The sequence below is a fragment of the Limanda limanda genome, chromosome 8, assembly GCF_963576545.1.
Source record: "Limanda limanda chromosome 8, fLimLim1.1, whole genome shotgun sequence".
In the NCBI taxonomy this organism is placed as follows: domain Eukaryota; kingdom Metazoa; phylum Chordata; class Actinopteri; order Pleuronectiformes; family Pleuronectidae; genus Limanda; species Limanda limanda.
In genome coordinates, this window is record NC_083643.1 from 13854409 (window position 1) to 13869122 (window position 14714).

A 14714-nucleotide genomic window follows, 5' to 3' on the forward strand; every position below is an offset into this window, starting at 1 on the left:
GATTCTTTTCCCTCTCCCACATTCCTCATGAAAGAACTGGGCAGGACTCAACACTCACGCTCTGACTGTGGCATTCTCATAGTCATTGAAACTCATCTTGTGAGACTGGTATGGCTAGTTTCACCCTGTTTGGCCTCTCCACCAATCGCACGCCTTCAAAGTTGCCATCGAGCAGGAAAGTGCACTCCACAGTTGGGGCTGCCCCCGAGACTCGGCCTGTTTTGTCTTTCCTCATCATCATAGTTAGGATGGTTGAGCTGCCTGTTGGGAAACTTGCTCTCGGTGAAAACTGAGGCAGAGCGAGGCTGCTCGGCCGAGCTTGACTGAACAGGTAAAGAATGATTTTTTCTTTTGACTGAATTTGGCTGAAATTATCCGGGATGGAATGTCAGAAATCTACTCAGGAACCTTTTTAGGATCAGACATCAGGTAGTAGGTTTAATTCTAAGATTAACTTTGTTAAAGCGGCTTAATACCTGCTTTGTTTTGAACGTTACTTATTTGTGTTTTCTTTTAGTTTAAGATAGAAAACGGGGAATCTTGTGTGACATGAATATCTTTGCTATTTCCTGTGTACGTTGGCAGGGTTTCAATAGATCTAATTTTGCCCTCAAGAAATAATATTTGTGCCTTAGACGGAACATTTAATGTAAGACAGACTGTGGGAATGTATCCTTATATTCAATCAAGTGTAATCAGTAGCCACCTGTAGTAGATTTTACATTTGGCTGTTGTTTATTGTCATGATATGGCAAGTACACTTGTAACACACAGGAACCTGATTTGTCTAATGTGAAGGTATCACTCAAGATGGAGGTTAAGAAAAAGACCTTCTTGGAGAACTTGCGGCTGAAAACAAAGTTGCCCAATCTGAGGAAGCCCGGTAAGAAGCCGCTCTCCAAGCAAGGGAGGCAGCTGGCCAATCGCCGCAGCATTTCTGTACCAGACCTGAGGTTGGTGCCAGGTGAAACCACACGGAGCGCCTTGCTGTCCACCGAGTCTGATAACATCTCCGTTGGCGTTTCTCCCCGTATGAGTGACACTGATTCTGTCGCAAGTGGCTCAGTCAACGATGGACCGATTTTCAGAATGGACAGACTTAATGACTCATTTCCAGAAGTTACACCCAGGGTTCATAAGGTCTACGCAGCGGCAGCTATGAACAGAATAAGTGCACCAGCAGCTATGAACAGAATAAGTGCACCAGATGCTATGAAAAGAGTAAGTGCACCAGAAGATATCCTGGCCCTTTATGAGGAAACTGAATGCATGATGAATTTAGAGAGAATGGGAAACTTGCCTGAAGAGGCTTTGTATGCACAGGTGAACAAAAAATCCAAGGGGAGTGGACAGATTTTTACTTTGGACCCTGTACCTGCACCAAGATCTGTTTTTAACAACGCACAGAACATCTATCTACCAAGACCAGACCGTACAGAGAGAGGGAGTGTCTCAGGTGAAGACACCTCAGGAGAGAGACTTCTCCCAAGTTCTCTGGCTGCAGCACTGGCCAGAGCCCATTCACTGGGAGATCAATCAACGCCAAACACAGATAGAAGGGTCAAACCAGTTGAACAGAGGAAGGCAATATCAGAAAACAGGACCCCGCCAGTATCCAAAAGAAAAGCTATTCCACAAAGCATGTTTCTGACACTAGACGCTCTGGGTGCTCCTTTGGAGAGTGTATATGGCACCTCGCCGGACTCAGCCTCTGGTACTCCCAGCGAAGAGCGGGTCAGTGGGCCCTGGGCAACGGACTCAGAGGAACTGGACCTCTGCTTCCCCACCATGATGAGACGGGTCTCCACAGAGGAGGCTCTGCTAGAGGAAACCAGGGACGAGGAGGCTCAGGGAGAAGAAACTCGGGACGATGAGGCCCTGCAAGAAATAGGAGAGGTCAGTTTTATTACATGCGTTTTACTCCAGCTACAGTCATAGGAGAAGTATGTAGATTTATATTGAGATGATTGATGATTTCTTTGTAAAGCAATAGTACAGATAGAAATCAAAACCAGTCCAGTCCTGTGCACAAACACCAAAAACCATTTAGTACTAGAAACTTTTATAAAACTAGATTTGAACTCCTGTTGGCTGAAGTCCCCTTAAATTCAAACAAGCTGCACCAAATTACATTCATTGATAGCTGCATAAGATCAAGATCCATGCATTTTGGGAATTTGGTTGAAATGTATTTCCCAATGTTAAAGACAGTTGTAAAAATGTCCTTGATCCGCCTCTTTGTCTGGATCTGTGCCAACATTTCATGGTTGTTTTTTTTGGCCAATGTTCCATCCTCTACCAAGTTTTCTGGAAATCCATTCGGTGGTTATTTAATAGATTCCTGCTGATAAACCCCCAAAAAAACAAGCAGGGCCGAAATATAAACCTCTTGAGGAGGTAACTATTCTTCTCTTAGGAATTAGATCATGTATGTATCTGTAGGGCCATAATAAACTGGTGAAGAAAAGGGTTGTGTGAAGTTAATAAGGTCCTATGAATAAAAAACACTTACAGATATAATATCAGTGCAGTAAGAACTGTGAGTAACGAATTATAATGTAACAACATCACATTCCCTTGAAAATTTGCATGCTTTCATTTCACTTTCAAATAGTGTGGTTTGGTTTCTTTTCGTTATTATGCTAAGAGGTATGCCCAGACTCTGGATGTGGTGACTTACATAAAGTTAAAATTCCTGTTTTTAAGCTTGTACTTTATGACACTTACTTTTCACTCTGCTGCAGCCACAGTGATCCACAGTATTTTCACGAGATAAGTGTTAAATGCAAATTCCCCACCTTGGACTTGATTCCACACAGCTCTTGGATAGAGTTGAAACTCAGGCTGTTGTATCCTGTTTAGTTTAGATACAGACACCCGTTGAAAACCAGTAGAACGAGTTAGTGGCGCAAGAGGCTTCTTGCCTTAACACTTTTTCCTGTTGATTACAGTGTGTGCTTTGTTGTTGTTTGTCTGTATCAGCCATTATCTATTAACATAAGGAACATTAGAGTCAAGTCAAAGTGTATTTATTTAGCATGTCTACAACAACTACTGCTGACAATGTGCTGAACATGCTTACAATACGTAAAAAAAACAATATAAATATATACTCATAAAAAACAGGGAATAAGTAAAAAAATACAAAAGCAATTTAACATTGTAAACATTAAACATGAATTTTGAGAATTAAAATCTTGCACAAGATGAAATCATTGTGTTAAACTCTGGTTTAAAGATTCTGTATTAAAATAGATAAGACCCTTTTTAAGTGAAAAGTACAATGAGACCTTTAGCAGCAGCCTTATCTACACCCATCAGCTCAATTGTTTTACTGCATACTTGCAATCTGATGTATCATAAAATGTATGTTTTCTTTCTGTGTAGATGTCCAGTGAAACGTTTGAGTTCTTTGAAGAAAATGTTCAAGACCCAACGGACAACTCTGTAAGTATTCAGTAGACTGCTGAACAAAGTCAAAATGTGACATGAGGAAGCATATCAATGTGATTGGTTCTCCTCAGCAGGCAACAGGTTCTGAGGTGCAGGAACATTTTTCATTCCAGAGATACCTCCTGAGCATTAACCTAAAGCAGGGGAGGAACCTGGTCATCAAACACAAGCGCTCAGGTATGTCATCAGCCCGCAGGGGATACTAAAGTCTGAAGCTACTTTACGAAATACACGGAACTCCAGAAATTCGCCCAAAATTTTCAGGAGGGGCTGAAAGTGAGAAGTCACATTTATGAGTCACATTCTAGGTGAGTTCTCCAGAGTTTTTCCTTCCATTCCCCTAGTAAAAACTCTGGACAACTTCCGATTTAGCACTGTGAGAATGAAGCAGGAAAATATCTGGAGGGATACAATCTCAAGATTCTACCCAGACCCTCCCATCCTTTACATGAAGTCCATCTAAAACCAGACTATCTCCTGCTGCATTCCTCCTTTTGAAAGGCAAAGTCTGGATATTTTCTAGCGTTTATGCTGTTTTAGTAGCACGTGGATCTTAAGCGGACCATTATTATCTCTGTCTTAGTAAACACCAAATTGCCCTTTTAGCTGTGGGAACTGTTTTGAAGGAGCTGTACAGATCTAGAGATGTCAGATCAGATAAGAGGTCTTGTACATCCTGAACAAATATGCAGTTCCTTGTATGAGCTTTTAGCAAAACATGAAACACTGCATGTGCACAGTGTTTACACATCCGGATAGGTTTGATGTGTTTATGAATCAATCAGCCAGTGGGAAGTTGTGAATGGGATAAGTGTGAATAGGATAAGTGTTAATGAGTATAAAGCCAAGATGTGTTGAGTTTTGATTATGTTTTCCTGTGAGGATGATGTTTCTTATCAAGTGGTGTATGTAAAAGAAAAAAAAGCACACATTAGAGAAAATGCTGTCAGACCAGTATGACAAAACACACACTGGGATCAAGCAAACAGTTCTTATCAAATGATCTGCACACTGGCACTGCCACATATTTAAACCATTTAGAAAAATGGTAATAATGGATGTGGATTACTTAGTAAATGACTGACACCCGGGTGTAAAATCAAGCGTAAACTTTCATAGATTGTTTCGATTTTTACTCATTTAATGAGCTGATTTCCATAACTTTGTTGACTATTAAGATTTGAGTGAACCGTGTCAGTCCATCTGATCTGTGAGTGAAAGATAAACAGAGGTTTCATCTCATCATGTCCCTTCCCTGAGGCTCATGTAAAGTTTACTTTGGGGAAGCAGCGCCATCAAGTGGACATAAATGAAACTCACATATGGGTAAAATAATGTGTGGTCACATTAAATGGGACTGATTATGTACAGACTATTTTAGCAGATATTTTGGCTAATACAGTTTGTTTTAATCAAGTAATAATGACAGTGAAAAGTAGTCATTTTAGATCAATAGATGTATTTTATAGCAGAAATTAATCTGCGTCATTAATCCTAATTGAAAACGTCCACCCTAAGGCAACTGTGGTTTTAATCATTATCACACATTTGAAGATCATTTTACAGCATAATGGTGAGCGGACCTTTTTCTCACAATGCTTTTCTTACGATGCTTAACCGTTTAATTCCTGCATGGTGGCAGGAGACCCTCCCACCTCGGTGCCCTACTCCCTGCTAGTTGAGACCTTACTCTCCATGACAAGATGGCACTGTGATGATGCAATCCCCACATGCCCCCTGTCTCTCCACTGTTTGCCCAACAATCAACACCATGCCAAACGCTCACCAATGGCATACATTGTCATTACATATTCTGAAAGGACCCACGCCACCGGGCCCCCACTCCTTGCTTTTTGTTCTCCTCTTCTTTCCCATTAATTTCCATCGTCACTGTTCTCAGTCATGCCAGAGCTTTTCTCCTTGCTAGCTGCCACATTCTCCTCCTGTCAAGTTGCCTGGAGGTTTCCCTGTCACAGGCTGGCAGGGTGGAGCTGCTGTGGGTCCTGCCTGCCTTTGCGAGATGTTCATTTGGAGTGGGGAGCTGACAGGCCTGACAGCCCATCCCCACAGGGCCTTTGTCATGTGATTCAAGCCTCCCTGCAGGCTCTCTCAAGCACCCTTTTATTCCCCTATACAAATGAAGGCATAGGGCCGGCTTTCATTTTTTGGCCAATCTGCATCCAATTGCAGAAACAAAGAAGTCCCATACCCCTACCCCGCTCGCAGACAGACTTTCTTAACAGGCTTGGGAGATTAACACTGGTTGCTTCTAGATTTGGGTTTCTGGTCGCCTCATGCTGGCGAGTGATTCTACGCTTTCACAATTAAACAGCTACTTTCCTCTGTTTTTGCCATGTGTGGGGTGCACCTCCTCCTCCTCCTCCTCCTCCGCCGCCTCCTCACATATTTCAGTGTCTCACACAACCAGCATGGGGGAAGGGTGTGTGTGTGTGTATATTTATGTGTCTGTTTTCATACACGGTGTACATTTTAACAGGACAATATGCTATGAACACGTACAGTAAAGTAAACACAGCAAGCATTAAATAATTCTCTCTCGCCACAGAATGCTATTAAATTAGTGTTTTTACACTTTTGATTAAATGTTAACACTTCACGTTGTGTCGATTCGCTCATTTTCTACATTGAATGTTAGGTACCAGCGATCCATATGTGAAGTTCAGAATTGAAGGAAAGCAGATCTACAAAAGCAAAGTGGTTTATAAAAACCTGAATCCACGGTGGAACGAGACCTTCTCTCATGCTCTGCGAGATCGGGAGCACCTTGTGGAAGTTCGAGTAAGAAATATTTGTTTGAATCGAAGGCCATTATCTTATGATACAGGTGCCTGTGGTTACTTTATGATCTAAATAAAATGTGTCATGCAGGTCTATGATAAAAATCGGACTGCGGACGAGTTCATGGGTTCCAGCTCTATTTCTCTGAAAAATCTGGAATTGTACAAGTGGGTATTTTATTCTTCATTTATATTTCATAGAATAGATTATTTTACAGACATCCATAAGTGATCATAAGTTGTAATCTTCCTGTCTGTTTTTTCTTTTAACAGAACCTATGAAATGGAGTTGCATCTTGAGGATCCTAAAAGTAAAGGGGATGAGCTCGGAGTGGTTTTTGTTGACTTCTGCTTGATGTTTCGAGATGCCACCATCAAGAGAAGCCCTGTAAGAGGAGTTATTTCATTCAAACATTTTCTCTTGATGCATTCTTTTAGCTGAGTCTTTTACTGATTCTTGTAATTCTTTTCTTTTTGTAGAGATGGCCACCAAGAAAGAATAAGGTATGGACTGAGATATCATTACGTTTACGAATTTCCAAATTGTATCGGGAGTACAAATAGTATCTCTGTCATGTACACAGCAGAAGTTAACACTTACCCTGATGTGAAGCACTAGGGGGCAGTAGCTCACTGTGTAATGATGCAACAAAGACTGAGGTGTATGCTGAGGATTCAGGCTTTTGTGTGTAACCTTGGTTTCAGCATAGCCTGTTTCTTTTGTGGTTGTATAGGGAATCATTTCTTTTTGCAATGCATATTATTTTCAGTGGTGTTGTTGGTGTCTGTGAAAAGGTACGGTACAATATCATATTTTGATCTAAACCAAAATAATAGTGTTGACTAAATATGTTGACATGATGAAGCCCTCAGATGAGTATTATAGAGGAGTTTTTGGGTTGTAAACAAAGTTCCATCTCCTCTCAAGTGGTTTTCAATATATTGCAGCTGTAATTAGATTCAGAGTGAAATAGGAGGGCTGGCTGTTTGGGACTGGCGCTGCAGCGAGTGGGTTTATATTCACACCTATGCAGTCGCTGCATCTGCCACTGTTCGGTCTCTTGATGGTCCAGCAGACAATCTCGACTTGAAATTAGACGACAAAAGGAACGAGGCCATTTTCATACACATTGTAGGTTATCCACTGCAGATGGTTAAAGATACTCAAAGGGAGACAGGAACGTGTGATGGGACTCAACACAACGTTCATCTTCCTAAATCAGAGTGCTAATTTAACAATGTAACAATGCCATTCCCCAACCCCCCCCCATTCATTTTTGACAAACGCACAATATCTTATTGCGTTTAACACCTCTCCTGGACGTGCCGAACACCCGGCTCTTGCAGCTCCACTCCCCCTCTCTCTCCTCTGAACATCGTTTTTTCCTCCCTCTGTGTTGCCACCACAGAGACAGGGAATGGCAAGTGCCTGAGTAAAAAATTCTGCTGTGTGATAGTGTTTCAAACAGGAGGGGGGGGCGTATGGTAGAAGCGAGAGGAGGGGGTGGGCTCTGCTGTTCGAGGCATGTTGCCAGTGTGGGATGCCTAAGATCGGCAAGGCTGATAATTCCCAGGCATAGCAGGCAATAACCCAGATGTTGGGATGTAATATCACAGCTGTGGACGGACAGTGCCGAGGTACTCGCCAAATGGTCGTGGGTCTGAGCTCATGGTGCCTGTCCCCATGCTGTCCCACCATATGGAAGCAATCGCACAGCCCTTTTAGGACCAGGAATAGATTCTCTTTAGGGGCCACTTACAGTTAAGTGGAATTGTTTTATTGGCCGCTGAGATAGAAATGTGTCCAAGATAAACACTTGGGATGACTTGGCGGAGGCCTGGTTTATATCGCTCCTCCACTCCCTCTGTTCCTCTTCTTTTTGAAGGGGCCTGATATTTATAGGGCTGTGCCTGTGGTATGCCATGTTAATTCGGGTCCCCGAGATGTGCTTTGATCCCCCCCCTCGGATTGGGTGGCAACGCGGGTTGTGACCCCTGCAGTGAAGAGGAGGGCCGGAGTGGCAGGGGAGTTGTAGTGGGGGGGCTGTTTGAAGCGGCGTGGCCGGGGCAGCTGAAGGAGCCGGGCAATCAAAGAGGCGGGAACAGATTACGGTCCTGCTCTTTAATTACAGTCAGCCTGACACCACCTCTCTGCTGTTTGTTTTTACAGCCCTGGCCTATCACCGCATGGCCTCGCGGGAACTCTCACATGGAAACGTATCAAGGCCTCTGGTTCTCACTCCCTCTGTGACACCCGGCAGGAGAAGTGGATTGTTTGCCGGGCTCGTCCTTGATTTTTTCCAGAGTTCTGATAATGCGCAACATCTTTTTTTTCGTTTTAGCGTCACATTAGTGGAAAAGATTTGTTGTTTTAATCTGGCTAAATGAAATTCGGATGAATTTGCCAACACGCAGCATACTCTGATGCCGGCCATACATACTGCATGTATGCATAATTTGGTGATGAGAGGGAGCTGTGGGGTTTGCATCATTACTCACTGCTGCCTGCTGTCTCCGGTGCAGTATGCCAAGTGTCCTGCCTCCCCACACTCAGTCTGGGAGCCAGTGATGAGTGGGACTGTCACAGCCAGGGACATCTGGCTGCTTGCTGACGTCCCTCTCTTCCTCCCTCTCCAGGAGTCTCCGTGGTGTGACTTGCCTGTCAGTAGAGATGTGCTAATGTGCTCCAACAGAGATGTGCTGTATAGTGTAAACCTTTGTCCTACTTTCATGCACTCTGTGAACATGACGAGGTGCCAGGCGGAGGCGGGAGCAGGTAAACGAAAGGGAGAGCGCCCAGAGCCTCCACACACGGCGCCTCATAATAAACAACCTTTAATTGTCTGTGTGTGTGTCTGCACCCCCCCGCAGCAGAACCAGGCCGCGGCATCCCAGCGGCTGGCGGAACCACAGAGGAGTCAGCCCAAGAACCAGATGTGGAGCGGGATGCTCAGTATCACCTTGGTTGAGGGACAGGACCTGCCGCAGTACGGCCACGGGGACGTGTATGTCCGCTTTCGCCTCGGTGATCAGAAGTACAAGAGCAAGGTTGGAACTTGTTTTTAAGAAGTCTTTCTTTTGCCGACTTCCCCAACACTCCCTTTACTCATGCTTCCGTGTCTGTTCTTTCCACTTCAAGTGTTTCTTCCCAGCCCCTATCTCTTACTTCCCTGCCTCTCTCTCTCTCAGCAGGTGCCTGTCAGTGACTCACCTCCACCTTGGCTCACTGGGCCATGGCTGAGGCAGCTCATTAGACTGGGCGAGCCTGCCACTCACTTCTCCCCGTGCTTCGGGTGTTGGGCTTCATTGCCTTCATTTGCATATCCCAGCATGCCCTGTTCATCTACCTGTACTTGTTGGCCTCCCCCCTGATGATTCTATGCTGCACTTGTCTCGTGTTGTTGTGTCATTTCTTTGTAAACCTCTCCGCTTTCCTCTCTGCTTGTTTGTTTGTTGAACAAAGCTGATTCTAATTGGAAGCTGTCAGTGTTTACAATCCCAGAGTGGCTACTGAAGCGTACACATACAAGCACACACAAATTGAGACACATGCACACATACGCACACACAACACACCGCTCTTTCTCCCCCCCCCCTGCCTTGTTCTGGTTGGACTGAATGAAGACTTAATCCACCTGCCATGCAGTTGCTGCTCAGTCTGATAATGCATTAAACCTGACAATGCGTCAAAACATGTGAACGCGTGTGTTTCCACGTTACTGCACGTGCTGAATCTGTGTCTCTATCGCCCCTAGAACCTTTGCATTCAGGCCAATCCCCAGTGGAGAGAACAGTTTGACTTCAATCAGTTTGACGATAACCAGGAACCTCTGCAGGTGGAGGTGTACTGGAAAAGAGGGAGGAAGGGTGAAGAATCATGGGGGATGTGAGTATTTCTCAGAAGACGGTGTTAATTTTGCTCTCATTGGCTCCTCGACAGAACTAGTTGGCCTCATGTGTTTCCATGGAACGATTTTCCTTTTGTGTCTCAGGTTTGAGGTTGACCTATCGAGACTCTCATTTAATGAGAGGCACCTCAACACTCATGTGCTGAACCCAGGAAAGGGCAGGCTAGTGTTTCTGGTCACCCTGCGACCTTGCTGGGGAGTCTCCATCTCTGACATTGAAATTGCTGCCTTGGAGAAGTCTGATGAGAGACACACAATAGTGGAGAGATTTGTAAGTCAGCCTTTTGGTTTAGTTTATCTTTAGGCACAAAATAAAGTTTCCAATTTTTAGCACAATATCCTTTTACCAATGATGTTTCTTCGGCTGATTCATAAGGAGAACAGTTATGTCATATGCCAGGATTCAATTTTTGGGGTACATTTAATAACCCTGCTCAAACACATTTTGAATAACATGTTTAATCATATTCCTTTTTTTTCAGAGCTTGAAGAACTCGCACAAATGTGTGGGGGAGGTTGGCTTCCTTCAGGTCAAAGTTATAAAGGCAAATGATCTCCATCCAACAGACCTCAATGGTAATCTGAATCAGAAAATCCACTTCTTTGTTTTCTATCGTCTTGTTCATGGCCTTTTATTTATAATGACTCACCAACGGTTATTTGTTATTTGCAGGAAAAACCAACCCCTTATGTGTTATTGAGCTCGGTAACAGCAAACTTCAAACTCACACAATCTACAAGACCGTCAATCCTGAGTGGAACAAAGCCCTCACATTGTTAGTACGAAAGAAATGAGAAAAGGAATCAGGGCATCTGTCCCTTTCTGTGTTGTGTATCCTAATTTCTTTAATTATATGTGCTCACACTTATGTTACAGCCCAATCAAAGACATTCATGATGTGATGGAACTGACTGTCCTTGATGAAAATGGAGACAAAACCCCAAGCTTTTTGGGGAAAGTGGCAATTCCTTTATTGAGTGTAAGTTTGTTTTTTTTCAGTTTGTAAAGGACTCTGAGATACAAAATATGAACTCATTGTAAATTATGACCACATTTACTAATATATATATACACTGTTCTTTTAAATTCTAAAAGATTCAGAATGGGCAGCAGATATGTCCTTACTTGAAGAAGGAAGACTTGGGAAGGGCATCCAAAGGAACCATCACACTGGTGCTGGACGTTATCTATAATAAAGTAAGGCTGAATGAGGTCAAGTTTGTTAGAATGATGATGTCGCTGAGCACATAGGTTATGGTCTGACGGCGAGTTAGTCTCTGGGGGCAAGAACAATATTCTGGGGCTTTCGGTGTAGAGAGCGGCCCAAGACTCTGTCTCCTTTTTGCCATAGACTGTTTACAGTGGGACTAGTTTCTTTTATCACACAGGTGGAACGTTTCTCCCCACGAAACACAAACAGCAATACTTTCTGTAGGTGATTTAGATCCAGATTACATTTTGGCTCATCTCTACATATTTGCAGCTACGTATCTGCATATGAATGCTGATAAATTAAAAAGCAGATAGCTGCTGTTTTGCGGTCAATGTGTTCCACCTCTTCTGCTTCTCCATGTGGAGTGAAACCATAACACCCCAAAATCCTGTCCAACTCCTACAGATTCTACATATTCAAATTCAGAATTTGTTTATACAGATAAGAATTACAATAAGGTAAATTATATAGTGTAAATTCAAAGCCTGATGTTAAACTGCATTTTTTCATCCTATTTCTTTGTCCCAGGTCCGGGCTGGTGTCAGAACCTTCAAACCAGAGGAGACCAAATTAATGGAGGAAAACCTGAAGTTCTCCAAAAAGGTTGGATCTATTGATGTTTTTTTTAACAGAATTTATTAGATGGAACAAAAAGCTTTCCCAGAAGGTTCCCCTGGCATCACACTAATCAAGTAGCCACAGCAGAGCTACACATGGTCATAGTTTGGATCGGTCATAGTCGTGCTAATTAGTTTAATTGGCTTTAAACATCTAATTTCACAAGTAGCTAATAATGGATTTGATTCAACCTCATTGCAAAGTCATAAACATTATGTCCAGTTTCAAATGATACTAACCGGTGTTTTCTTCCAATTATGTCCCATTAGGTTCTTGCCCGGAATATATACCGGGTTCGAAAAATCAGCACAGCAGTTCTGTACACGTTACAGTACATTAAAAGCTGTTTTCAATGGGAGAGCACACAACGCAGTCTAATAGCCTTTCTGGTAAGTCATTGCTTCACGTTAATGAACTCTCTTTAAGCCTTGGGGCGAACAAGTTTTGTCCCATTTCACCGCAGCCCCAGTTTGAACGCTTTCATTTTATGTGAAGTAGATGTTGTGGAGAATCTTTGGTTTCGCTGTTTTCTCTCTCTCTGCCGGCGCTTTATTCCCATGAAAAAACAATGGCTGCCTTCTGTTTTTTATCCCGCGTGTATGTGATGGATGTGCTCGATCCTTTAAATCAAACCCCACTTGGTTTTCCCTTCAGTTCTGATGACATTAGAGTGTGTTTTGAAGGTATGGGGTTCGGGCGTTTGTACATCTGACTTCTTAGCAAAGCCTCCTAGCCCAGGGGACGGTGTAAGGAGGATCACCGTCTCAGCTTCCTTGGGCGAAGGAGTGACAGTCGGCCTCCGAGATTTCAACCTTGTTTAAATGTCTCTGTTTAGCTGTTTTTAATGAGGCTATGTGATCTAAGGTCCTAAGCTTAAATAATCTGAAATCACCCTGTGAATCCCCCTCAGTACAGCACATGTAATGTCATGATTAAGAGTGTACACTTGCTATGAAAGCCCTGCCAGCGCCGTGTCAGGGTGAGGAAGCGGTCACAGACAGGGTGTGTGAAGAACTCTCCTTTCACCGCCTTTCTTCTGTCTGTGCTGTCTCGGGATGACATGCAATTCATACCTGGCGTATTCTATAAGCCCTTCTCACTGATCCGTAGGTGCAAAATCCCCTCAGGCAATGGCCGTGCTCGGTGTATCACAGCCTTTAGAAACAGCACGGCACACAGACACGCCGGCGGACACACAGTCGGCAAGACAGAGAACAATGCAAGCGACTGTACGAAGATAGAGTGGGAGGCAGGCTACTATCTGGGAAAGAAAGTTGGAGCACGGAAGGGAGGAAGACACTTGGGTAAGAAGTGCGCAGTCCACGAAGGCAGATAGCGAGAGACTCGGAGGCAGGAGAGCAGGAGGACAGGCAGGCTGACAGGGGACAGGTCAGCGGGATGGGGCCATCTTCTTCCACCTATAATTAGATCCTCCGCAGGCGATGGGAGTGTGTGGTGGCACACTCTAATCTTTCATTTTCACTTCGACTCCACCTGCTGTTTAGGAGTGCTGCACACAAATGGAGAGCGTGGAATGAAAGAAGAAAAGACTCCCATGCGCACTGTTTTCATCACCATCCTCATTGTAGCCGGAGCCGTCGTGCTTCTCCGTCTTATTTTTGCCACTTGTACGTAATCTGCTCCCCTGACAGGGAAATGGTAATTATCGTGACCTTGACTGTGGCGGCTTTGTCCTTTTTTTATTTGGAACAACTGCTCTGTTGTCAGACGCCAGCACCACCAGCCTAGTGGTTGATGATTTTGAAAAGCAGACAGTAGCAGAATAGTCGGAGCACGCCTCCGTCTGTACGAGGTGCGCTTCTAATAGTCGGAAGTGTTGGAGGTTCGCGGCGAAGGATCGTCTGAGCAGAGTGAACCTGCCCCTGTGCATTCATCACCCACTCATCAGCAGACTGAGAGTTCACCGAGTGATGCGTTGTTTTCTTTCAACGATTTGCTATAATCTCAACAAGCGACGAGCACGGGGAAACATGCAAATGACATGTAAACAAAGCGTGTAATTGCAAGTGACAGAAGAGGCTCTGAACTTGCACTAGTATCTGATAGCATCAAGGTCTCGACCGCCTCTCATTACAAACCCCGTGCCACGCCACCATCTACACCCGTGCCCCTGCCCACTCCGAGGCCAGCCCCTCCACAGCCCCTCCTCCTCCCCCAAGTCATCATTTGCAATTAAGTTAGCGTTCGGAGCCGTCTGAAGCAGCATGCCACCATGTGCCTTAATGAAAGCAGCTCCCACTCCTATCTTTATATCTTTAGGCAGTGGTAATAAGGTAACTGATTCAGACATTGACAGATGGCCTCTGCTCGCCTCTCAGATGTGCATGATTATACCACGAGTGTCTGCTCTTTTCCAAAGTGGCAGGCAGCGCAGCGCTTCTCCGGGTACGCCGTTAGGAATGCTGCCGTGGTCGGTCTGGCTTTAATATACATTACAATACATTATTTATCAAGCAGGCAGACCAGTCCTACCCTTTTACACCATATACATCCTGTAATGCATTACCGCTGTTGTGGTTTCTACTGGGACTGCGGGATGCTCGTGTAGTGCTTTACCAGGAATACTTAGCCATTATATCACTCAGTCCCACAGGCCAATTTTCTGACCCTGGCACAGCATGCAGTCTACGTTTCTATCCTGTTTATGTAGATTCATGTATGTATTATGAAGTGCTTGTTGGTGTGTGGCGTGTAAGGTATTC

At 44.2% G+C, this 14714-nt stretch overlaps 1 protein-coding gene across 1 annotated transcript in view; it reads left to right on the forward strand.

Moving 5' to 3' along the window:
* Positions 1-810: 810 nt before the first annotated feature.
* Positions 811-14714, forward strand: part of mctp2a (multiple C2 domains, transmembrane 2a) — a 33225-nt gene continuing 19321 nt past the window's right edge. The window contains 16 exon segments of the mRNA XM_061076559.1: positions 811-1896; positions 3388-3447; positions 3525-3630; positions 6110-6252; positions 6343-6419; positions 6525-6639; positions 6732-6755; positions 9132-9299; positions 10007-10137; positions 10244-10430; positions 10642-10735; positions 10833-10935; positions 11037-11139; positions 11256-11357; positions 11902-11976; positions 12261-12380. Of these exon segments, the coding sequence (XP_060932542.1) occupies positions 811-1896; positions 3388-3447; positions 3525-3630; positions 6110-6252; positions 6343-6419; positions 6525-6639; positions 6732-6755; positions 9132-9299; positions 10007-10137; positions 10244-10430; positions 10642-10735; positions 10833-10935; positions 11037-11139; positions 11256-11357; positions 11902-11976; positions 12261-12380 (2694 nt within the window).